Raw genomic sequence first — 26,326 nt, forward strand, 5'->3', positions numbered from 1 at the left:
AGGCAGAACATCTGTAAAGGCTATTGATTCGTTAAATCCCAATATCCACGGGCAAAAGACCCTCTAACTAATTAAAGTTAGAAAGCGGTAGGTTTATTCAGGCACAGGCAGGCAGCATGGGAGTAGCCTCCTAAAGACATGCCAGCAAAGTGCAAGGTTCTTCATTCTCTATTTATTACACAAAGTTTTACATCTTCTACATATGTATGACCCCAGCACCCCCCATCCTCCGCTTCGTATTAAAATGAGATCATTGGTCTTTCACGTGTGCGCAGCTTCTCTCTTGAATTGGGTCGGTGGTCTTGAATTGGGTCAGTGGTCCTGAAAGATGAAGTCAGGAATGTCTTCCTCGTTCCTTCCTTTTTACCTTCTTGCTGTTGACAGGCCTTCATGACCTCTTGGCACAGATCTCCTAGCACCAAGATCTCCTACTTTTGATTAATTATTACGAAACCCAGGTGCTGTTCCTAGTTCTATTGGTTTCAATTAGTTTCAATTTATTTTGATGACAGTTCATTTATTCTGTTTCCTTCTACAAACAAAACTTAAAACAAAATATAATGGCAAATAATACATCACTTAACTCTAGCTTAAGCATCTACTAATCATTAACTTATCTTTTGTTTCTTTACTCTGTATCTTAATTAATACAAATTTCTTCTAACTCTTAGCTAAAATTTTAACCTTTTAGAGCCTTGACTCATTTCCCCACTTCTTCTTTAGGATAAGTAAATTCTTTTACTTATGTATAGATTCTTCTTCTTCTATCCAAGTTGTGCGGTAGGTGTCTTTTAAAATCATACCATATGCCTTTGATGCTGAAGTCAAGGTTGCTATTTGTCATAGCACTCTCCAATTCCAAACAAATATTACAACAGACAAAATTAAACTTATACTAACTAAAGTAAGTAAAACAATAATTGGGTGAACCAAGGCATTAAGTAAACTTGTTGCTGTTGGTGACCATCCAAAAAGCACATCCCACCATTGATGAGATGAGTCTTTTTCTAATCTTTTAAGTACTCTCTGTATGGTCTCTGTGTCATGGTGTATTGTAATTAGAGTTTTCTTTCCTGCATTTTTAACTTCTTCAAGAATTTCTTTTAATTCATTATGTTTCAATAATTGTGTGACTAAAGTTAAGTTCATTCTTATAGGCACGGGCAATATTTCTTGCACAGCAATCAAATTTGCTTTTATCTGTTGGTGCAATGTAACAGATGTTTGGTAGGAAAAGTCACAACCCTCAATTTTAATAAAATTACAAATGCACAGGTTAAATTGAGTTTCCTTCACAGTGATTTCATTCACCATTAGAGTAGGACATGCTGTTCTAAGGCATACACAACCTTGCCCTGCATATACAAGCAGGGTTGTTTGGTTAACAGAATGCATTTTGAAGTGACAAATGCTCTGCTCTGTACCTAAACAAATATCTTTGTCATAATTTAAACTTCTTTCACATAGAAATCCTAATTCTTCTTTTGCGGAACAGGATTCTAAGTTAATAGTTTTCCACTTTCCTTCAACTTCTTGTGCCCACATCCTGTGTTCAGAAGGATATAATACGGTCCCCTCATGATTTAACCCTAGAGCAACAATTGGATGTATCAAGCTTACTGATGCATTGTGTATAGTCAAAACAAAAGCTGTTACCATGCTTGTCACAGGGTTATAGGTAAAATTGACTAAAACCCACCAGGATTGGAGTTCCTTTTCTAAATCTGAGGCGTTATCCCAAACAATTTTATGAATTTCGGCAGGGAATGTGCTTTTTCCTCCTTCTCAAATGACTGAAGCAGCTACTGATTGCATCCACAACTGTGCTATTGTGCATCTAAGGGCTAAGGAAATGTTTTCACTAGCTGTGCCTAGGGCATTAATGATTAATTTGTGGTCATGCTCTTCTATGTCCTCCCACTCTGGCAATATTTTGGACAATTTCCATTGGCTAGTGCCCAGTGCTAATAAGGAGGATTGTAAAGGTTGTTGTAATCTAACCATATTGCTCCCAATTGCTGTCAATTTGTTCATTAATATTTCTGAATCTATTGTGTTTAAAACTCCCAGTCCTGTCCCCAGTAATCCAGTAAAATCTCTCTTTTTTCTATACATGTGGGGCATATATTTTTGCAGCCAGGTGGTCCAATCCATAAAAGAGGTTTTAAGAAATGGGGTACACTCTGGTCGAATGGCGGAGGCGTTTACTTGCATTGCTACCTCTACCCGCTTCAACGACCATTCTGGATTAACTAACAACTTTTGAATCCCTGTCTTTTTAACAGCATAAGGCCCAATATTGGTAATTATGGGAACTATGGGTCCTAAAGCAATTTGAACTGAGGCAGTTGTGGTTTCTCTTAATTTGGTGGTGCTGGTTTATTTGCTTAATCTTCAGCCTTTTGAGAAGCAGTGCAAACTTGGGTTATGTTGAAGTCAATTTTAAAATCTTTAACTGCACATCCCTCTATTTTAAGTCTGAACTCAGAACAGCTAGTTAAACATTTGTCACAGCATTCTGGGCCAATTTGGATAAATTTCATGGGTTCTTGGTGAGCTTCATGGAATCCGTCTTGAACGAATGCATATTCACATCCCCAAACGTTATTTCCTTCCCAAACAGTTGCATTTGTAACTCTTAACATCTGACTCAGAGACTGACGGGAGTGAGGGTCATAAGCTTTCCCTTGGCACTTATACACACCAGTCACCTTATATGTACGTGGTATTGCACTACCTACAACAGTGGTTATAGCAATAGTCACAAAAACTATAACCCCCCAAATTGTACCTACTTGATTATTCATTTTAAAATGGTAAGCTATTCTAACACTTTACCCACACACACTATTTACTTTCCCAAGTAAGTTTTAATTTCAGTTCGTTGTCACCAGGGTTGACTTTCCAGAATTCTTCAGGAGCTTTCTTTACTTGGGTGTGATGAATCCAGGCACTCTCTTCCTTGATCTTGATTGAAGTGAAGGTGGTGAGGAGCACCTGGAATGGTCCTTCCCACTGCGGTTCCAGAGTTTTTTCTGCAAAAGACTTGACATACACATAATCCCCAGGTTGTATATCATGTACTGGCCCATCCAATTCTCTGCTTCGAGCCCCAGCCACATGTTTCTCAATTTCTCTAGGTTGTGTGTTTAAGGCCACCGTATATCTGTGTAGGGTTTCTTCTCCTACTTGAGTGGGAGTTGTCCCCTCTTGGACCCCGTATGGTCTTCCATACAATATTTCAAAAGAACTTAGTTTTACTTTTGTTCTTGATTTGATCTGAATTCGTAATAATGCTAATGGAAGAGCCTGAGGCCAAGGTAATTTTGCCTCTTGTCCTAATCTAATAATTTGTTGTTTAATCAAATGATTTATTTTCCCCACCTGGCCACTAGACTGTGGATGATATGGAGTGTGAAGTTCTCAGTCTATGCCTAGGTGACAGCTAATTTGCTGCACAATTCTCAAAATAAAGTGTGGCCCTCTATCTGAGGAGATTGTGGTTGGGACCCCAAAACACGGTGTTATTTCCTGCAACAATACTTTTGTTACTTCTTGTGCTCTGGCAGTTCTGGTAGGGAAAGCTTCTGGCCATCCTGAAAAAGTATCTATTAACACCAATAGGTATCGATACTCTTCTTTCCTGGGCAGCTCTGAGAAATCAATTTGCTATGGCTGCCCAGGCCCATAGCCTTTCCCAATCTGTCCAAACTTTGGTTTAGGAATATTCTTGGGGTTAGTTTGGAGGCAAAGACTACATTGACAGGTTACTTGAATTACTGTAGCTTGCAAATTTCTGGCTACAACTCTGTCTTTAAGTAGTTATACAAAGCGTCTATTCCCCAATGGGTTTTCTCATGTTCTTCTTTCACTAATGACCATAACATGTAAGAGGGGATTACAAGCCTTCCTTTCTCTTCATCTGTGATAGCCCACCCTTCCTGGTTATAACTTCCATTTTCCTGTGCAATAAGTTTTTTATCTTTTTTATTATACCTCGTCTTACCTTCAATGGAAGTTTGTCCATCTGGGATTAAGGCTGCTTCTCCTGCCTCAATAGTTACCTCACTTTTAGCTGCTTCTTTTGCCTTCCTGTCCGCCAGCTCATTTCCTTCTTCCAATTCAGAGCTTGCTTTCTGGTGTGCTTTGATGTGCATGATGGCCACTTTTTCAGGTAGTTGAACTGCCTCCAATAATTTTATTATTTCTTGTGCATGTTTAATGCTTTTCCCTTGTGAGTTTAGCAGTCTTCTTTCTTTTCAAATGGCCCCATGTGCACTAACCACCCCAAATGCATATCTTGAGTCTGTATAAATATTAATTTTCTTTCCTTTTGCTAGTTCTAAAGCTTGGGTTAAGGCAATTATTTCAGCTTTCTGTGCAGAGGTGTTGGTTGGTAATGGTCCAGAGTGGTAACTGCATACCCAGCATGTCTTTTCCTACTGATAACATAACTGCTTCCATCAGTGAACCAGGTCTCAGTGTCCTCGAGAGGAGTGTTCTTCAGATCCAGGCGGCTGGAGTAGGTGGCTTTGATGGTCTCCAGGCAATCATGGATCACCGGTTCTCCCGGACTACCACTGAGGAAAGAAGCTGGGTTCACAATATTAGTTACCAAAATTTCTACATCATCTTGTTCTACCATTATGGCCTGGTACTTAAGGAATCTCTGTGGGGAAAGCCAGTGTCTGCCTTTCGCCTCCAGGACCGCTGACACTGTGTGGGACACTAGCACAGTCATCTTCTGGCCCGGGGTGAATTTGCATGCCTCCTGGATGTTCACTGCCACTGCCACAACAGCTCTGAGGCACCCTGGCCATCCCTTGGCTGCTGCATCCAGCTGTTTAGAAAGGTAGGCTACTGCCCTGTGATACGGGCCCAGGTCTTGTGCTAGTATTCCCAATGCAATCCCCTGCTTTTTGTGGGGAAACAAAAAGAATGGCTTACTCACATCTGGAAGTCCCAGGGCTGGAGCTCACATGAGGGCCTTCTTTAGTTGGTCGAAGGCTCGTGTAGCTTCTTTTGTCCATTGTAGGTCTCTGTTTCCTTCCGCAACCAAGCATGTAAGGGTTTAACCAACAACCCGTAATTATAAATCCACAGTCTACACCACCCCGTCATGCCCAGAAAGGTTCTCAGTTCCTTTATTGTTTGGGGTTTTGGGGTCCTTGCAATCCTTGCTTCCTAGCGATCCTGTCCTAAGGTTCTTTGTCCAGCACTTGTCATAGCCCAAGTACACAACTGTTTGCCTCACCATCTGGGCTTTCTTCCGGGATACTCGATATCCCTATAGACCCAAAAAGTTTAAGAGGCTTACCATCCACTCTGCACAAGTCTCTTGAGTTTTAGTAGCTATCAGGAGGTCGTCCACATATTGTAACAGCTGTCCTTCTCCCAATGGGGTTTCCCAGCATTCCAGATCTCTTGCAAGTTGCTCCCCAAATATTGTGGGGGAGTTTTTAAATCCTTGGGGTAGCACAGACCATGTGAGCTGAGCTTTGCATCCAGTCTCGGGATTTTCCCATTCAAATGCAAAGATTTTCTGGCTAGCCTCATGGAGAGGAAGGCAAAAGAAAGCATCCTTCAAATCTAAAATGCTAAACCAGGTTAGTTCAGGTGTTAAACAGGTTAATAAAGTATAGGGGTTGGCAACCACTGGGTATAAGTCCTTGGTTATTTTATTAACACCTCTTAAATCTTGTACTATTCAGTATGATCCATCAGGCTTTTTGACAGGTAAAATGGGAGTATTGAATTCAGATTTGCACTCTTTTGAAAGTCTTCTCTGCAAAAAGTTTTCAATTATTTTAATTGAATAATTAAATATTTAAAATAATTATTTTAATAGAAGTTTTCAGGCTAATTCCTTCCCTGTCTTCCTTTTTCAAAGGATATTGTTTAATTCTAACTGGTTGTTTTCCTTCTTTAAGCTTAACTTGTACAGGGAGTGCATTCTTTGCTCTCCCTGGTATGTTAGAAGCCCATACCCCAGGGAATACTTGATCTATTATTTTCTTGTTAGTTTCTTCTTCATTTTCAATTTTGGTTTCATTTGCTATCAACATCAAACTTAACAATTTTATGTATGGTTGATCTTTAACCTCCAAAGTAACTTCCCCATTTTTAAATACTATTTTTGCCTCTAGTTGCTCCAGTAAATCTTTTTCCAAAAGTGCTGATGGAGCATTAGGCATGTATAAAAACTTATGAATTCCCCATTGTCTCCCAAGTTTATATTTCAATGGTTTGCAAGAGTATGCTCTTTCAGATTGACAGTTGCTCCCCTCACTACAACATAATCACCTGTTATTGGCATTAAAGCTTTATTTAGCACTGAGTATATTGCCCCTGTGTCTATTAAAAATTCAATTTCTTTTTCTTGGTTCCCTAGTTTAATTATAAGCAGAGGGTGCCCTAGGGTGGGAACCTCCAGTCCCCTTCAGTCTTCTTTAGCACGAGCAGCCACCCCTTCCCTCTTTTGGTCTTCTCTTCTTTGATGATTGCCTTTTCTTCATTCTGGGCATTAGTTCTTCCAAGTTCCAATTTTCCTGCAAAAAGTGGGCTGATTTCTCCCTAACTGGGGTGGTCCTTGCCCATGTCCCCCTCCTTCTTTTTCTTTTACTGTTGCTATTAATTTCCTCATCCTTTCCCTTATGTCCTTCTTCTTTATAGCTAAAAACTTTCCATGCTTCTTCTAGCAAAGTCTCTAAATCTCATGCTGTTGGGCCCCGTATTTTCTGAAGTTTGTGTCGAACATCCCCTGCAGATTGTCCTAAAAATAAGCTCACCAGGTGCTGCGTCCCTTCCTCAGATTCGGGGTCTCATGTTGTATGATGACGCATTGCATCTCGGAAATGTTCTGAAAACTCAGAGGGTGTTTCAGAGGGACCTTGCTTAATTGCATATAGGGCTGACCAGTTTATGGTTTTAGGAATTGCCCTCTCCGTCCCTTTGCTATGAAATCTTGGTAATCCTCTAATCTTTCCATGTCACTGTCATCATTAGGATCCCAATGCAGATATTGGAGAGGAAAAATATCCTTAACTCTCATTTGTGTCATTTTGCAAGCGTCCTCTGCTAAGCCCTCTGCTGCTTTCAAAACTAATCATCCTTCTGTCTCTGTAAGGGCATCTAACAACAGTTGAAGATCTAACCAGTCAGGTCTATGTTGCTTAACAATAAATCTAAATTTCTTTGCAACACCTATTGGGTTGCTTTGATAACGTTTAGCAATCTTTTTCCCAAGCCTCCAGATCTACTGTCGAAAAAGGGATTTTCACTAACATTGTTTTTCCCTCAGAACTTACTGCCTCTCTCAAAGGTGCTTGTATGATTTCTTTAGCTTGTTTCTGGGTCCGGGACGCTACAGGGCCCTCTGGGGAAAGCAGCTCTTCCCCGTCACTGTCACTGCTGGGCAATAGTAAAGCTTTAGGGGGCTTTTTCCAAGAGAGTTGGGACTGGAGTTGATTCAGCTGTACTTATAGCTGGAGCTGGAGTTGAGATGGTAATAGCTTTAACTGAGTGGGGGATGGAACATAAGCTGGAGTTGGGATCGAGATCAAAGTGGGGGGTGAGATAGGAGCTGGGATAGGAGTTGGTCCCCTGGGAAATGAGGTGGGGGGTGATGTAGGAGTCAATTCCTCTCTTTTAGGAGGTGGTTTAAACAAATCCCCCAGCTCTTGCTCCAGTGAGTCAGCTGGATACACTTTATCAGGGTGTGTGCAGCATTGGTTCATTGAACAGGTACTGCAACACTGTTTAGGCTTCCTGTCATTAATTTCATTATCCTTTTCTAGGGCCAATACTAAGGGATTGGAAGGGGGCTTAATTCCACAGTCCCTCTGCCACTTGGGGTGGTTTCAGAGGGAGAAAAATAAATCAGTGTAGGTTGCCTCTTCCCATCTCTGCTCTTGTTTCAAAAAAAGCATAAGCTGTAATAGGGTCTCATAATCTACATTTCCAGCTGGTGGCCATCTAACACCTTCTTCGAGCTTATAAAGTGGCCACCATTGTGTGCAAAACTTGATAAGAGTCTTTCTGTTTTCTGTACCACCACAACCCACTAATTCTTTCGAGTGTGTCAGAATACATCCTAAAGGACTAGTTTGAGGGATCTCTTTACTCTGGCTAGTTCCCATTACTTTCTCTTACAGCCCTTTCTGCATGGTCCACAGCTCAGGTTAAAATCAACTTAAAGGGCTGTCAATACTGGCTACACTTTCTGCACTGGGTTACAAAACAATAACAATGTCTGGTACAAAACTCACACTGCCATAATGTCCACACACAATGCTGGCTTCTAAATGTACTAAAAATTACAGAAATTTCTACAAACACAAGCTATTCCACTCACTTTTCAAATTCCTGTATTTTGCTACCAGTTGCTCCCAATCCAAAGCTACCAAGTTACCTCTCGGGGTTTGATATAGCTTTTAAATAAAATTTTCCATTCTCGAATTCTTAGGGGTCTAATTCAAACCGATTAGGTAAATGAATTTTTATTTATCTAGTCACCCTAAAATGTATTTAAACTTACTTTTGCTTAGGCTGCAATTATAACTTTTGACATAGGATGGCGGTATTATCTTTAAAATACACCTCAGACAGCAAATGCTGTCTATTGCTTCTTAGGGTCCGAGCCCTTTTAGCGTGAACACCGGGTGTTACAGCCACTACCGTCGCCTCGTAACCAAATCTACACCCCACAATTACAATAAAAATAAAATAAAACCCCAGCACACAGCGTTTGCTTTCAAACATTCACCATACACGCTTTGTCTTTCTCCAGCCGCCTCCCTGCCTCGCCGCCGCGCCTCGCTGCGGCCTTTCGTGACCACGTGTACGCCATAGAGGTCACTGTTCCACTGCTCCAGTATTTCCTTTAAACATACCGTGTTGTCTGGAGTTTTAGTAGTCCGGAGTCCTTCTCTGTTGCTGGATGAACAATCCAGGCAGCAGAGCCTTCTCTCCAGGAATATTCCGGGGGTGCCCCGAGTGGTCCACCAGACCGGGCTGGTCTCACAGCCCAGCAGAACTTCCTCCGGCCTGGCTCACCAGAATGATTCGTTAAATCCCAATATCCACGGGCAAAAGACCCTCTAACTAATTAAAGTTAGAAAGCAGTAGGTTTATTCAGGCACCAGCGGGCAGCATGGGAGTAGCCTCCTAAAGACATGCCAGCAAAGTGCGAGGTTCTTCATTCTCTATTTATTACACAAAGTTTTACATCTTCTACATATGTATGACCCCAGCACCCCCCATCCTCCGCTTCGTATTAAAATGAGATCATTGGTCTTTCACGCGTGCGCAGCTTCTCTCTTGAATTGGGTCGGTGGTCTCGAATTGGGTCAGTGGTCCTGAAAGATGAAGTCAGGAATGTCTTCCTCACGGTAACCTGTTTACCTTCTTGCTGTTGGCAGGCCTTCATGACCTCTTGGCACAGCCCAAGATCTCCTACTTTTGATTAATTACTACGAAACCCAGGTGTTGTTCTTAGTTCTATTGGTTTCAATTTATTTTGATGACAGTTCATTTATTCTGTTTCCTTCTACAAACAAGACTTAAACCAAAATATAATGGCAAATAATACATCACTTAACTCTAGCTTAAGCATCGACTAATCATTAACTTATCTTTTGTTTCTTTACTCTGTATCTTAATTAATACAAATTTCTTCTAACTCTTAGCTAAAATTTTAACCTTTTAGAACCTTGACTCACTATGGTACCATTCATAGAGAAGTAACTGCCCAAAGGCAACTACTGAAGCAGTTTTGAGTGTTTAGCTGTAGTTTTGGGGGGAGATTTACCCACCCTTATGAGTAAGCAGTAATTTTAACTGTCACTTGTTTGGCATGGTTAACAGACAATTAAGGGGTAAATTTCCTGTTAAGGGAAGGATAACGAATATAATAAGGGAGCTCTACATAGGAAGCATTTTAGAGAACTGCGTGGGTCTGCCTACATCTGCCTGCACTGACTTGCCAGAGATGGAGTCTGCACTTTCTGGGACTACGTGAAATCAGATTTGTGCCAGGAAGTGGCGGCCGTGTGCAACTGTAGAGAATTAGAAACTCAGTGCTGGTGAGGTACCCTCAGTGGTTCGAACGTTTTCTACTGCAAAGAAAAGTCCTGATTTTACAGGTTTTTTTGTTGTTTTTTTTTTAAGGGAAAAATTGTTTCCAGATGAATTTCAAAGTTATGCCAATTATCTGTTTTCCATCCCCTTCTACCCAGCGGAAGAGGTGAACAGGAGGAGATGAAGATGAGATAATGTCCCAGTGCCTCGCTCAGCAGCAGAGTGTATAGTGCTGATGCAGCCCTGAGGCTGTGCAGTAGGTAACTTGTCCCTAGGATGCCTTCTGAGCCTTGGCACTTGCCCATTAAGTTCCATTGCCAGAGGCTGGAAATAAATAGTGGTCGCATACAGGATTATTTAGCAGAAAAGAGATTATAAGATAAAAGGTGGTTTGCTTCCTAGATAAAGCGAAGGGGTATAGAAAATTAGTGCCATGTGTATGTTGGACTTAAATGTCAGGATTTGTGGGCACTCCTAAGAGTCCAGTTCTGATGTGAAGGTCATACCAGTTGTATCCTGGTTAATGGAAGGAAGGAAGGAAGGAAGGAAGCAAGGCAGGCAGGCAGGCTGACTAGTCAGCCATTACCAAGTCCTCATGAGGTAGTTAGCTTTTTTTCACTGGATGTAAATAGAAGGCCCATGTCTGGGTAAGTCAGAGGAGCCAAGACAGACATCAAACCCAAAGGGGCTTATTTAAGGTGGTTCCTGCATGATTTAAGTAGAACTGTACCAGGGAGCTGACTCCAGCCAGGACTGTCAGCCTGGCCTGATACCACTGAGTTCATGGGGAAGCAGCTGTGTGCATGCAAGGGGCAACGCCTTATAAGAGACGGTCCGAAGATCCCTCATCTGCCTCATGATCATTGCCAAGGACAGAGACTGAACACAGGAGTCCTGGCCTGGCTGAGGTGGGATGTCTGCCAAGTGTTGCCTGCAGGTGTGCCCGCTGGGAGCTGGTACACATTCCTGAGGAAAATTAGTGCAGGTCGCAATGGACTGCGCCGTTCTTGCTGCCCAGGCGGGAAGGACTGCGCTGAAGCGGAAAGGAATGACCTGTCCCGTATGACCTGTCCTGTACCCATTTCCCAAAGCAATGGGCCTCATAACAATGGTTGTAGATTTCCCCACCTCTTGGCCAGTTGCCCCTCGCTGTTGAAAAGGACTATAAAGGGACTTTCTAAAATAACTGAGACGAGATCTCCCCACGGAAAGAAGGATAATCTCTTGGCAGAAGACCATGAGGACTTTGTCTCATCCATTGGTAGCTATTCCCCCCTTTTCTTCCTCTTTACCCTTTTACTTTGTTTTCTTTATCTGTCTCTTTTTCTCTCCTCTATTGCATTACCATGTTGTGGGCACTTAATAAAGGTGCACTGTTCTGATTAAAACTGAAATCCCCTGTGTCCTTTTGCACTCTGAGATCTATAAACGAACCATCACGACCCTCGCTTGTATTAGCGGATTGTGACACGCCTGCACAAGGATCCAGAGTTGCTTTGCTGTGGCTTAGAGGAAGAGGCACATGCCTTCTGGCCACACTGTTAATTGTGTAGAATTTGGGATGTATGCTTTCTTACTGTAGGTCCCTTCCCTCCCATGATATGGAATATTAAAAGTAGGTAAAGGGTGGAGGGGCTAATATGAAAATTAAGTTTTGGTAAAGTAAAAAGCAGTATAAGGAAGGAAATGGGCAAAAATACTCTTTTCCTCCTCCTGCTGTTCTAAAAATCTCAGATATTCGGATGAGCAGATATCTTTGCAGATAGGGTAGGTTACCAGGGACCACTGACCAGGCTTTCATGTACATCTTAGCAAAGGACCTGTGGTTTGTAGCAGAGGCTTGACTTCAGTTTACTGCTCAACTGGTTGGAAAAGTGAGGTCACAACTTCAAAATCTGAGTAAAAAAATAACGGGATCTTTAGATGCTTTTGATTTCTGCCACTTCACGCTGGGAAAATTAAAAATTAACCGCAGAAACTGGAGTTAAAGCCATGATATAATGTGTTAGAGTTCCTTGGCTGACTATCAGTGAGGCGCTTACAAGCATTTGGGTGGTAAACAGCCATATTTTCTTAGTAGCAGATTTTTTTTCCTTAGAAACTAAAGCATGACTTGGATATTAAAAATAAAGTCTCATCCTTTAAGACCTAAACAAAGAAACAATTTCCTGGCTGAAACTTTAACAGTCTCAGCAAACTTGAGAGCCATGTAAATCAAAACCACTGGCAAAATTCCTCTTTTCAAAAAAATAGCTGACTTCTTGTTTCATTTATCTGTCACAGGAAAAAAAGGAACTCCTAGCATTTGTATTGCAAAACAATGTGTTTTCCATTTTTCATTAGAGGTTAGTGACCTGGTTCTTTTCATGTTGAATGAAGCAACACATAGATTAATGCCTTCCTCTTCTCCATAACCTGCAGCAAATGCAGAAGTTATTGCTTATTTTAAGGAAGTAATTTTAGTTATACTTGGCAACCTTTTTATAAATCTCAAAGCATTATACCTTACACTTTAAAATACTTTAGGTTTCTTTTTACCATAAAGCTAAAGGTTGCACAGACAATGTCAGCTTAGATATTTAGTGCCTTATGTCTGATTTGCATACACAATCTTTCAAAGATCTTTCTATTTAGTGATTTTTTTTCTGTAAAACAGAAAATTGTAAAAGAAATCTGGAGACATTAGCTCTTAGCCAGTTGCTATGTGAACTACCTATCTAGGATGGTGGTGAAACTGTTGGTGTGGTGGCAGGCTCAGGTTATACTCCATTCTCTTACCCAGGGTGGTCCAGTGATAAAATGTGCATTTCTTACATAGCACGCCTTGGTGTGCTGGGTTGGCAGGAGGCGAGTGTTGACGCTGGGATCCAGCCTCATGCTGTGTTCCAGACTGGTGTGGGGGATGTCTGATAGGAGGCTATATTCTCCTGTTTTGCAGCCTGTTTCCATTATTGTATTACTTAGATCCTTCACTGCCTTTAGCCACTCTCTGCTGCCCTTGAAGGCAGATGCACAGACACAGGGGCTGTCCCTTGCCCTCTGTTCTGAGCTTTTTCCTTGCCCATCTCTTTCTGTACTGCTTCTTCCAGATGTCTTTCACTCCCTATCTAGTTTTTCTATTCTTCCTTCTTTCCCAGTCTCTAGTTTTTCATCATCAGTCTTGAATCTCTCTTAAGAGTGGCACAGTGCAGCCTCTGAGACCCAGCCTCACCCCTCTGGGCCTTTCCCTTAGTAGGAAAGAGATTACCTCTTCATCTGGAAGTCTGGAAATAAGCATGGGAGATATTTCCTGTTCTCTGTTCTTGTTCTCTGAAACACAGCAATTCACACTAGAGAGAAAAAGTGTGGGGAAGACACTGTAAGGAGTTGGGTTGAGACACATCTAGAGCACATGGATGATATGAGTTGAACTGCCAAGCTCTGGCAAGCCTCAGCCAGCAGTTTCAGAAGTCATTGTCTTGGTCAGGTGAAGTAAACAAATACCCAAAGACGTCCTAAAAACAACCTGAGACAACTTTTTCTGATTCCAAGGGTTTTTAGTGATTGGGTTTTTATTTTTTAAAAACACGGTGGTGGGAGTTCTTTTCTTTCTCAGTCATCTTCTGAGAAAAAACGGAACTCTTCCAAAATAGCTAAAATTTTCCAAAAATGCTGCACTCATTACAGACATCTGGGAAAACTTTAGTATACTAACTTGGCAAAGATACAGCAAAGAGAAAGGAGTCATAGAAGGGAAGTTATTGGGTAGTTCTTAGTTTTAGATTTTGCTGTACATGCAGAACCATCTCAGTGATGGCCTTGGGGACCAGAGTACTCTGACCTGGAGTGTATGTTGGCATGGGAAAAGAACTATTGAACCTGGAATCCAAAACAAAGCTATCTAAAGTCTGCTATTTGCCTTGACATTCAAGGATTAGATGAGTACATGCTCTTCATATCACAAGATATGGCCTTAAATATTTGGTTAGTCAAGATGCCAGCTTTCAACCAGGGTGTGTACACCTGCTTTTTCTAAAGTGAGGCCTCTGTGGATTTCTGATCATCTGGGCTTTTATTTCACATAAGCAATATATAGTTCTTGACACATGTCTTTGTGGAAAAATATTGGGGAAAAAACCCCACCGGCTGCTAAGGAACGTATGTGAAAAATACTGGAAGCCAAAATGCTTTCATTTGTACCTAAAACCCCTCCACAAACACAAATGAAAAAGGAAAAGCAAGGAATAAAAACTGCTGTGACTGGAGATTAAATCAAATATTGATAGTCAATTGTGAGTTAAACCAGTGGAGTGATTTAGTTCTTGTTACCAGCTGGTTTGGAGCGCTCTGAAACCCGGCAGTACTGGTGACCCCTCTCATACCTGTATCCTTCCCATGGCTACTTCCTCTGATGACTCTCTCTTTCAGACCACGTGCAGGTCTGAAGTGGTAGGAATTGTCTTAGATTGGCTCTGTGTGCAGCACCAAAGAGAGCTACTGAATGGGGTTTTCTGGGGGATGTAGTCTGTCATTAATACAGATGCTTTGCCAGTTGGGATCTGAATGAATGAAGAATATTGCTGGATATGATTATGCCAATCATAAATTGCTGCTGTTGCTAATTTTGTTTTTTTTGGTCACTTTGTCATTGCTCTGCCATTGTTGTTCATGTATCTTTTGTCTTTTTTTGATTGGGTGGGAGTTTTTTTTTGTTGGTTTGCTTTGTTTTGCTGAAGAGCTCTGTAGAGCCCCTATCCCATGAGCATTTTGTTACTCACATTGCATTCTTGTACTGTACCAGAGTTGGTGACCATGTTCCATCGGTGGAAGAGATGAGTGAAAGCCACTGGCTGTATTTCAGGTGACACTGTGCTTTCCTTGATGACACGTTAACCTGGTGCTTGGCTTTTTTTCATCTTTGTAACACTGAGTGTGTGCTCTTTTTCTATACTGTGGCATGCTGCTGCTGCTTCTTTGCTGAGAGTGCTGTACATGTTCCTCAACTCTGAGTCTATTCACTTTTTCTGAGCTGTGGACATCACACCTTTAGTCTAAAAAAACCGAAACTATAAACCACCACGTCCTTTAACTCTGTCTGTAGATATTTAATAAAGCAAAACTAGAACCTCTGGCCTTGGAAGACTTGAGAGCTGAAAATCATGGATTTGATCTTATGACTTTTAATCACAAAGGTATTATTAAGCATTGCTTGAGGTTAATTCCTATAACTCTTCAGGTTGGAAGGAATTTCATAGATGATTTAGCCCGGCCTCTTTGGGGATGTATTTTTAAAAACACAGATATATCAACAAGAAAACATCAGGATTCTGGGTTTTTTTTTTTAGAACAGATAACATGGTTATAGAGAGAATTTAAAGTAAGATAAATCTCTAACTGACATCTATAGGGGGATGTGTGTATATATATATATGTGTGTGTGTGTACATATATAAAAACATACAGAATATTCATGTAAAGAAAGCTCTTTGGGATGGGGCAATGAAAAGTTTTTCATGTACCTTGTCACATTTGAAGGTTTCCAGCAAACTATTAGATTTTCCAGAGATATAATGTGTTAGTTTGTACAGACAATCTGAGAACTATTATCTATTATACTCGTTCTTGGCTGTTGCCATAGTAATTACATATGCTAAATGTAATAATCCCTGGTATTTTGGTAACTTGTCATCTATGTGTTGTAGGGCCTTGGAAAAGTTTCTGAAGTATCAGAAGAAATGATGCCACACATTTTAAAATGATGTAGTAGAGAACTTGATGTAGTTCAAAATGCCTTTTTACCATTCATTTCCATCCACTTAGTTCAGTTTTGTGCGTCAGCCACTTTCTCCCACACTGTTTAAATTACTGAATTATACATAAGCCTAATGTTTGAGAGATCAAATCTAAGTAGCTGCTCTCCTACATGTGATGCTGGAGTTGTAGCTGTGGGAGAAGGACCAAGAAGGCCAGGAGGCAGTTAAGAAATGCTGTGCTTTGGTGTTGGGCATTAGGAGCTCAAGACTAGTCCCTTTGCTATTACAGAGATATTAAAGCATGAAAAGCCTTTTTTGCCTTAAAAATATATTTTCATTAGGGAGGAGTGAAGAAATACACTTAAATTGGATTAATTTTTACTATAGCATACTCTCATCTACAGATTCCCATGACCTTCCCAAGGCTGAAATAAAGGTGTCTGAATTTTACATACTAGTAATTGTCTGTACTGAAGGAATAAGGTGTCTATCACATACTGAAGTGATTCAAATGGGGGAAATAAATGGATTTTTCACCAATTTTGAAATATATATGCACTGTTACTCTGAAAACACTGCTCATATTCTTCATCTGAAATCTTCTTTTTATTACTGTACTTATATGGACACCCTTGGGGAATCCCCACGCAGCTGCTGCAAAGGGCTCTCAGAAAGGGTGGAAGGGAAAACAAAGATACTTGCTGGCATCTGCACTACCTTGGCCTTGGCTGTGCCACAGCTGCTGTGCCCCTCAGTCCTCATCACAGAGGTTGTGCCTCTTCAGTAAAACACTGTTTTCACCCAGCACTTGCTCACCTGCCTTTCTGCTATGGGGTTTGAGCAAAACAGCCCAGCCTTTAGCAAGGCTGCCCTCTCTGTGCCACTGACCTCTGGGAGGGGATCTGTGTAAATCCATCCAGTAACAGTTAAATTTATAAAACAGGTTAAATAAATGAGAGCTGATACTGACCTGTACTGCACATTTAAATTACAGGAAGCTTTTAAAATATATTGAGCATGTGAAATGGATTTTTTTCTCTTCACCACAAGAAGAATATCAATGTTGAAGACATACATGCATCAGCTTTACTCATACTTTTAATTATTGAAGTAGTTAAGCAAGGATGAAGTAACTTAAGTGTTTTGGGTGCTTCTCTTCACTGTAAAGGAGGTTGGGAGAGACTTGCCTGGGTTTTGGTGCTGGTTTTTTTTCAGGTGATATAGGTGAGACTTCCTTAGAATTCTGGAGACTGGGCCTGCAAAAAACTGTGATGCATGTCATGACATCAGGGTATATAAACCTTGAAACTTAAACAGGCAGTCTTGCTGCCAAAAAATAAAGCTTCCTATACAATTGATGCCAGAGTAGAGGATAAGAGCATATTGTTTCAAAGATACAAAAAGTAGTTGTGAGAATTCAAAATAGAAATGTATTTGGTGTTAATCTCTGAACTGAGGAACAGGCTTTGAGAGTAAAATTTTTAAAAAGTGATTTATGGAAAAGAGTGAATTATAAATATTCAAAACATAAATTCATCTGAATAATAACTTTGAAAAAAATTTAAATGGACAACTCTGTGGACATACTATTTCAATATTGAAAAGAACACCTGTAGTAAAAGGTTTTTCCTAAAACTTGAGCTATTTTAATATAGAAAAGTTCTCTTTTCCTCTTCAGCGCAACAGCGAACCCAAATACCTGGCCAGTGATACACTGTGACTTTTCACTGAACAGTGTGGTTATCCTGCTTTGGTCCTCCATTAAGCCCCATTCCCCTGGCTAAGGGCAGTTAAAATCCTCAAAACAAATGCACAGCCTTGTAAGTCAAGATGCTGAATTGTTTGGTGTTCTTATGTAGTGTGAAGTGAATAGGTAACCCAGGGAGTAAAAACTATTTGAGGAATGCAAGCTATGTTCATCGTTTGGAATGAGCTTCTTGATCTCCCCATTCACATGGTCAGCTACACAGCCAACATGAGCCTGGCTGCTATGCATAGCACATTGAACCTTCCTCCATGTGCAGCTGGAGTTTGGAAAGCCACAAATATTTTTCTGTTATTTTCATGTGTACTTATAAAGGAATGTGAAATCTTATATATATGTGTATATATATATATATATAGCCATACTGGGTCGGTTTTCTGGTGTTGCTTGTCAGCTTTCTGCATTAGATAACCAGTTTCCCTACCCAAAACCCCTTCTCATGTAGTGATAGCCAAAGCAGTAACATCTCAGCCCTTGTAACTTCTCAGAGCTCTTGTGTGTGGTGTTTTATTTTAGCGTGTGTTACAATCCAGTACTCAATCCATCTAACCAGTGTTCCCTTAAACTGGTGAAGATTTCTGAGGCTGGTCAGCGCCAATGAATTTCCAGGCTAAATGTGACTAAAGTTCAAGATGACTGTATATAGGAAAAGGAAGTGATGAGGAAAGAACAAGAAGCTCAGAAAAAAAAAAAAAAATCCAAGCAAAGGACTGGGTCAGCACTAGTTTTATATGAGGCTGCAGAGCAGCCTTCTGGATTTTCCCTGAACTACATTAACTAATGTGAGGCCTTGAGCTGGCTGTGAGTTCACAAGGATGAAACTTCTCTTCTTCTATTGTACCAAAAAACGCTGCCCTGGAAGCTATTTGAAAGTGTTGTCTTTTTATTTGATCCAAGCATGGTGTCCCTGGGACACACAAGTGATATGGTCTGGCCAGCAAGGTTCCCTTGGTCTCTGGTGATCCTTAGGGCTGTTGCATAAACACCAGGGCTATAATTAGCTGACAAAAAATCTAAGTAACAAGGAAATTGCATTAAACCAGCTCAGTCCCTTCTAAGAGAGGAGAAGTGATGACATTAACAAAATCTTATTGTCTGAAATGGCTGTTGCAGGTGTTTTCCCACACTTACGATGTAACATGGTGGAACTGAAACAACACATTTGAGACTGAGAATCTTATCCAACTTTTGAGGTTGGAGGTTTAAGTTCTACAAGAGATGACAGAGATCAAGACATGAATAGGATATAAAATAGACAAGTCCAGTCTTAACAAATAGCTACCCCCAAAACAGACCAGAAAAACCTGAACATAATTACAAGGATTAAATGCCAATCTTGGATAGGAGCCCTATGTGCAAGGATGGTTCAGTAATAAGATGCTTTCTAACTAAGCAAAAGTGAGTAGACAGTTTCTTCTTAACATATTATTCTGTCAACATCCATCATCTCATTGCACAAACCCTGCCTCACTCAGATGGAAGGCTGGACTACAGGCCACTTGTTAGTCTGCTGTGGCTGTGCTGTGTTAGGTGAATGAAACTTGCAGAAAATTAATGTTGTGATTCTTTATTAAATATTTTCTGTGCTTCACATAGTGCATTAAAATTGGAGTGTGCGTGTCTTTCCAAAATAATGTATTTCAGCCATTCTCGGGTTTATCTGGAAGTTACTTGCTGTGGGAGATATTTAGGCTGGACTTTATCCTTAGTTTCTGGTTTCTTCCTGCGGGACATGAGGGATACCCTCCACTGAGGAGGATGTCATCCACTTTTAAAGGCAAAAATAGTATTTTCCAGTGTTCTAAAAAAATTGGCAGCAAAGGTAAGCAGTTAAAGTTGGTGGTGAGATGGAGTTAAAGCAGTTTCTTGAATGAAAAAGTATCTTGTTTACAGCTGTGTAACTACAGGGGAGTAATGGACAGCTCTTCCTCAATCTATTCTTATAACCTCTCTGATGCAGCTTTGCCGGGTGCTTAAAGTGCTTTTAAAATGCGTTCTGCCAAACTTGCAGCATTTGCAACCCTCAGTAACACCACTTGCTTTGTTTTCCTAATGTTTCTGTAGGGTTGGGGTTGACCCAGATCAGGATCCTCCACCTACTAATGACAGCTTTCAAGTCTTACAAGGAGTAAGTAATTATATAACTTCTCTATTAGGCTGATCTTATTTTATAACTAAGACAATAAAGAACTGCAGAATGTATGCATGGATAAAACTTTTCTCTCCTAGCTGGCAAGTCAATAGGGGATTTTGCTTTATAATATTGAAGTAATGCCCACTGAAAAACATTCAGTGATGTTGGATGTAATGTTGTCATGTTCACGTTTTTGTGTATACTTAAGGCATCACAAACCTTCCCAAATCTACTAATACCCTCTATATAACAGTGTGCTCTCCTCTTCCCCCACCTACCCGACATGCTTGCTTTTAGCATGCTACTGCATAGATAGTTCTTCTCAGTTCAGAGGTAATACTCTTGGCTCCTCTTCCTTAACTGATACCAAATTTTGGCCCTTGGACTTGCTTAGAATCCAAGATTAAGTTTGCTAATCTGATCTCGACTCTTGCATACCAAACCACAAGCCAGCTGGATCCTGCCTTGACTACCTATCACATGAGTGAAGCAGAAGAAGCTCTGGAAAATTGCCATTTGTGTTCAGCAAACTGTTGCTGTGAATCTTTAGCAAAGCTTTCCGTGCATCAGTAACACCCCAAGAGTTGACTTTTTTCCCTAAAATATGCCATTGGCAAACAAGATCATTGGAAAAATGTTGTTCATAGCAGAATTTTCAGTTTCGCTTATCTATAAACTGAGTTGGTTCACAGGAGGAGTGAAAGATCTGGAAAAAAACAAAACAGCTCAAAAATTCCTCAGGCTTAAATTGGAGTTTCCTCTGTCCAGACCTTGGTTTGCACTCTTCCAGAGTTCTGCTTGACACTGATTGCTCAGCAGCAGAGCTGGTTGCTTATGTAGAAACCTACTAGTCGCAGTTGAATGACAGGTAACTTTGGATCTAGAGGATGCTTAGGGAGCAAGTGCTGTATGATGATAATGGTGTTCAGGCTGATTGGAGATAGATTCATGTATTTGGGATTAGCTTTCTTAGTGGTTTCTCCTGTTTTTTGGTTTTTTTATCCTTTCTTTTTCTTTCCCTGTTACATGTTGTAGAGGTAAGAGTTATTTGCTCAGGAAGCATCTCTTTCATTGAAGAAACTGCACTTGGGCATCTCTGTGTTCTTTGTAAAAGCCTGTGTCCAGCACAAAAAATAGATGCTGAAATGGTGGAGCTGGCTACCAGTAAGGGTGAATTTTGTTTTGGAACTGTCTGGAAGCAACCAGAAATCCAGGCCTCAAAACACCTTTTACAGTGAAGGCCACAATTATTGCATAAAACCAAGGTTAGGAAGTAGTATTGTGGTAAGATGGCTTTGGCCAGTTCAGACTGAGCTTGTCAGTAACTGAGGAATTGCTTTAACGGGAAACAGAGCATGGGTATTCTGTTCTCATTCAGTGTCTGCTGTGGAAATACCTTGTTTGCTTTTTTCCCATGTAAACATAAAGAACTTACCCATTTGTTTCCCTCTTTAGCTGTGCATTGCATTGCTAATGTAGTCCATTAGCCAGTTCCCTCTGGATTCATCTTTCTTTCACCAAGCCAAGATCAGCAGTATGTCACAGTTAAAGAAAATACATCATTTGGGATGGGGAGGGAGTGAAAATGTACTAAGCTTTAACTCTTGGTGGATTATGGATTTTTTGCAGGTCAGAAGTACACAGTATAATCCTTCTTGTTCTTTTCTAATAGTTTGGAAGATGATTCACACAAGGCATTCTTCTGTTTTCCTGTGTTTAACTCTGGCCTCTGGCCACAAACACCCCCCCACCTGAACAACAAAGAACAAAATAAAAACATAAAGCAAAACATTCAAACCCTAAACAGTAACAAAAGTAAAAACAAATGCAGCTGCAGACCAGCTGGTGTGATGATTTGCAGCACAGCTAGTTAAGAGATTATGTTTAGCACTATTAGCCCTTTCAAGGTTGATCCAGCATTTCTGAGATTTGCATGACCTCCCTCAATCATGATCTTTATATGGATTCTCTGTTAAGCTCGTTTCTTTTAAATGTGATATATTTCACCAAGTTTCTGAGAATTTATCAGATATGGTAATTTCCCTTGTTCTTCCAAAGAAGCATCAGGCTTAAGAAAAAAACATCAAACCTAGAGTTAGACTTAGAGTTAAGGAAGCAAACCAAGCAATGAATAGGAATTAGTCTTGGAATATCAATGAGGCTTATTTGTCAGTTTGGAAGTTATTTCTACTTCCATTCCTATACTAACAGTGAGATAAGGTTTTAGGTTTTGGTGGTAGAGGACTTGGTAACTTGAGGTAACTTAAGTGCAATGAAGACAGCTCGGTTCACTGCAGTTGTTTCTGGTCTTTTTAAGGAAAGTAAACTCAGTATAAAGCAAATCTCCAAACAGCTTTCTTCTGCATTCCCAGTACAGTATTGAAGTAATTTGTCTTTTCTTTTGACAGGACATTATAATATGAATTATTGGAGTGTATAATTTTTGGTTTTTCTGCCTGGAGTAATTGAATATGTTTTTATCTTACTTTTAGGATGGCCAAGATTCTGCGCGAAGGAACAGGACGAAGCAGGAAAGTGCTTGGCTTTTCAGGCTGTGGTATAGCTTTGACCACAAGTATCCTTTTGAACACACAGCTTAGTTTCAAGGCATGAAGTGTTCACTTTTTTCCTTTCTATGTACCCATGTGTAGCCTTAAGCACTTGATCTTTCTGCTGTTTGACTCTCTCAAGTATTTGACAGGCTCAAGGCACAGAACCAAAGCTTGAACTCACTGGCTCAACAGTCAGACCTTCCCTTTCCCTAATGCATGGTGTGTGACACTTGCTGGAGGACAGAAATCAGTCAGTTCCAGGAGATGAAGTACCTTCCTAAACAATAAGACAGACAATTAACTATTTCAGGTCCTCTGATTTGTTCTATTTATTTGTTCTCATTCTCACTGGTGCTCATAGCACAAACTAGTTTTCCAGTTCATTGTATATGTCTAAGCCTCGACTCATTGCTCTGCAGAGCCATCTGCTTTTGTGATGAAGTCCCAAAATCTATGGTTGATTTCTAAAGAGGAAGTTCTGGAACTAAAAAAACTACATGAGATCCAGCTCATCTCCTTAAGTATATCCAGAAATTACTATGGGTGTTAAAGCAGAGTGTCTCTGAGTGTATATAGTACTGTACAACCTTGCTGAAGATATTATTATCTTATTTAGACCACCTTGTTTAAGATTCTGAGCAATTTTTGTGTAGCTGTCCTGTATTTCCTGCTTGTGGGTTTGGGTTTGGGTTTTTTTTTTAATCTACTTAATCAGTATGTCATACAGCTGCTCTTCCTCAACAGTGTACAGTCACTTAGCAGAAAATGGCAAAGAAAATCTTGTGGCCACAGCAAGTCACTTATACCTAGAAACTCAAAGAAATTTCAATACTGAATTCCTAGTAAATTCTGGGGCAGCTAAATATATGCAATGACCTGTGATAGGTGCCTAATGTTCTTGCAGCTTGCATATGAGTCTTTTCACTGGGGTCTTGGCCTTTGATTGATGAGAGACTGCTGGGCTGGTTGGAGCACAGTAGTTTCTTTCCATGCCTTGTGCATGAGGCTTTCCCACCCAGGTAGCATGTTGAAAACATTTGGATCCTAATAGCCCTTGCCTTTTTGGGATAAAATCTATTTGTGACCAATGCTTTCAGATGCAGTAGTACTGACCCAAAGCCCAGAAGGGAGTGTATGTGCTACTTGAAATATTCATAGATGTTCGTAATTCCAAGTTAACTCTTTGAGTTCTAGTGACTGGCCTCGAAGTGCCTCAAGGTCAATTTTTATTATTAAAAGAAAAAAAAAAAAAAAAAAAAGAGAGAGACTTTGGTGTTAAAAGCGTGAAGGTGTCTGACTGTGGCTGACTGCTTCTTTTTTGCCTTTTTAAGAAGGAAGCAGAGCTGTCCTCTTCCCCTTGCCTTTACAAAAGGGATGTGCCTGATGAAAGGAGTAGTTGGCAATGCTGACTTCCCTCAGCTGATGCTTACAGAGAACAGTCCCTCTCCAGCAGCTGCAGCAAGGGCAGGGGGAGTGCTTGGAGAAAATTACAGCCTAACTACCTGTTTCACAGAAACTTAAAGGATCCTGATAGTGCATTCTGTTTTTTTTTTTCAGTGGTAACTAGCAATATTTAGGAAAAGTTTCTGTGAAGTTTGTGCCAAGGAAATTAAGAGGCAGAACTGTCTTACTGTATGTTAGAGATAAAAGCCTGCTCCTTCTCCTAGAAGAAGGCATTCAGATAAGCACTGGTTAGGTGGGCTTAAATTGTACAGATTGGATGATCTTTAGAATTGAAACCTCTATATCCATGGCTAAATGTCAAAATATTTTTTGCCATGCATCCACTTGGTTTCTGGGTAGAAAGGCAGACTGTCTCCAAATTCACTCTTTGCAAGAGAGCTTAACTTGAAGAAGATGCGAGTAAGTGATGGACAAGTGTGTTCCAAAGCTCACTATTGCCTGCAGAGCTCTGTACACACGGATAAGTGGGAACTTCATTCCTGTGGAATGCAGAGTTCATTTAATGTTGTGGGCTGTTCCCTGGGTTCACCCACAACTGTTAAACATGGAGAAAACTGCAGCTGTGATGAAGTAGCAGATATCTTTAACTGGGTTTGCTTTTTCATGGCTGAGTTGCTGCCTGTCTGGCACAGGATAGCGTGGAGCCTTGGTTAGTGCAAGGACGAAGAGCTCGTTTCTTTCCAGGAATGGGTGTAACCTCACCCTTAGTGAAGGAGGAAAGGAGGAAGCATAACTCTGCTCAAGTAAACAGCTATGCCAGGCTCTGCTACAGGGAAGGGATAGCTCTCTGCTAAAACAGCCCCCTTTTTAACCCCCACTTTGCCCTAAGCATCTTAAAGGGGTTGGGAGGGAAACTGTTCTATTTGCAAATGGACTTGATTCTCTGTGTGCTTAGAGGCCTAAGACAGTAACTAGAATGCCTGCAACTTACATATTTGTATTTAAAATAATCAGATTGATTCATGTGCTAGTGAAGATCAACATGCTGCTCTTTAACAGACACCCTGCCAGTGGGTATTTTTTTCAGGCATATCATCAGTGTGGAGTACTCATGAAAAGTATGGATTTACCTGAGAGCAGACCTGTAAAAGGGGTATAAAGACACTTTCCTTTCTCACCCGCATGTCCCCTCAGTGTAATCTAGGTAGCACTGCTTTCCTTCCACACTGTGGTACATGGTTCTTGCACACAGTTTTCCCTTTGCCCTTCTGAGACTCTATGTGGTACATGCATGTGCACTGCAGAAATGTCTGTGAGCATTACCAGAGTAATATCTCTGGTCACACCTCTGTGGCTCAGTAACCAGCAGATCAAGTGGCTATACTGCTTTGAGGATGTTGAATGAACAGAATTTTTTATTTCCCTATGTTGAACCACATAGGAATGTCACCTTACTACCTCTAGCTTGCAACCTTGACACCATGCTCCATTCTTCAGAGCAGAAATACCCTTGGACCTTTCAATACTAAACCACCTTTGCTTACTCCTTTTTACTCGGCAGCACAGAAGCTGGAAACATTGCAACTGTTTGAAACTCGTAAGAAGAAAGTTAGATAGTTGTCCTTGCAGAAAATGAGTGAGTAAAGAAACTGCTCTTGAAACAATCAAGGGGAAAATGTTAGGAGGGTGCTTTATGCATGCAATTATTGTATATCACAGTTCAAAGGCAGAATCCCATTTATGTACAATTGTCTCTTTATTTTCAATAGCGGTTTTTGAGCACTGGTGTGTTTTCCTTAACTACTTAAGTTATTTAAAGCCAATTCTCACTCACAGTGGCCCTCCGTTGACCACAACACTACCCAGCTGGTGTGGCCTGATAGCCCACTGTCTGACAAGTCCCCAGGTTTATGATGTAAGTAGAACAATTCAATACTGCTTTGTTTTGTTTTTTATTTCTTAAACTTCAGCAAATGAGTGTTTTTTCTTTTTAGGTAATATCCTGGTTTCAGCTGGTCTGATAGACACACTGCAAGAAAGTGCTGGTTTTCCTAGGCAGAAAAGATTTAAGATGCTCTCCCCTGAGGCAAAAGCTTCTGTTGTTTGAGATCAGGAATTAACTTATTGTTCAAATATTACGTTAGAAAAATAACATTTAAGAATATGGGGAAATTACAGGCCTAGTCAATAACCCAGTTCAGTGAATCTCTTCAAAATATTCAATCCCTTCTCAAGAATTTGGACAAGATTCTTTGCCTGTTACTGCTAAACTTCGAGGTCCCCTTAGAGATGTCATTGACACATTTACCCAGCTGGAAAAAAACCTGGTAGCACTTCCCTTCATTGTTTCCACTGTGAAATTTAAGATCAGATTTCAGAAACTGTTAATCAGTCACTTATCTCAGTCTAGCAGGTCACTACAGTGTCTTTACAGCCATGTCTTGCAATAATTAATGCTCTATTCTCCTATTACTCTTGCAGGATCCTGATACTTGGCATTCCTATCTGTACAGTGCTTCTGAAATCTACAACTTTTCATGAGCTGCTTGTAAATAAAACCATAGTACTATGTGGGATATCTCAAATTTGCAGGTTCTCTGGGATATTAATATCTCTATGCTCAAGTTGTCTTGGACCAGTTGTCTATTAATCCTTTCCTGGA

At 40.6% G+C, this 26,326-nt stretch overlaps 1 protein-coding gene and 1 long non-coding RNA gene across 2 annotated transcripts in view; one reads left to right on the forward strand and one right to left on the reverse strand.

The window, feature by feature from the left end:
* Positions 1-26,326, forward strand: part of SLC9A7 (solute carrier family 9 member A7) — a 47,651-nt gene that overhangs the window by 14,724 nt on the left and 6,601 nt on the right. Inside the window, exons 12-15 of the mRNA XM_008629368.2 lie at positions 14,858-14,917; positions 19,639-19,702; positions 22,201-22,283; positions 25,474-25,579. Of these exons, the coding sequence (XP_008627590.1) occupies positions 14,858-14,917; positions 19,639-19,702; positions 22,201-22,283; positions 25,474-25,579 (313 nt within the window). The remainder of the gene's footprint in view (positions 1-14,857; positions 14,918-19,638; positions 19,703-22,200; positions 22,284-25,473; positions 25,580-26,326) is intronic.
* Positions 530-11,446, reverse strand: LOC108445286. Its single transcript, XR_001860098.1, has 2 exons — positions 9,700-11,446; positions 530-684 (listed from the first exon to the last, which is right to left on the reverse strand). It is a non-coding gene; the product is annotated as an uncharacterized LOC108445286 (long non-coding RNA).

Source organism: Corvus brachyrhynchos, unplaced genomic scaffold, assembly GCF_000691975.1.
Source record: "Corvus brachyrhynchos isolate BGI_N302 unplaced genomic scaffold, ASM69197v1 scaffold92, whole genome shotgun sequence".
Taxonomy (NCBI): Eukaryota; Metazoa; Chordata; class Aves; order Passeriformes; family Corvidae; genus Corvus; species Corvus brachyrhynchos.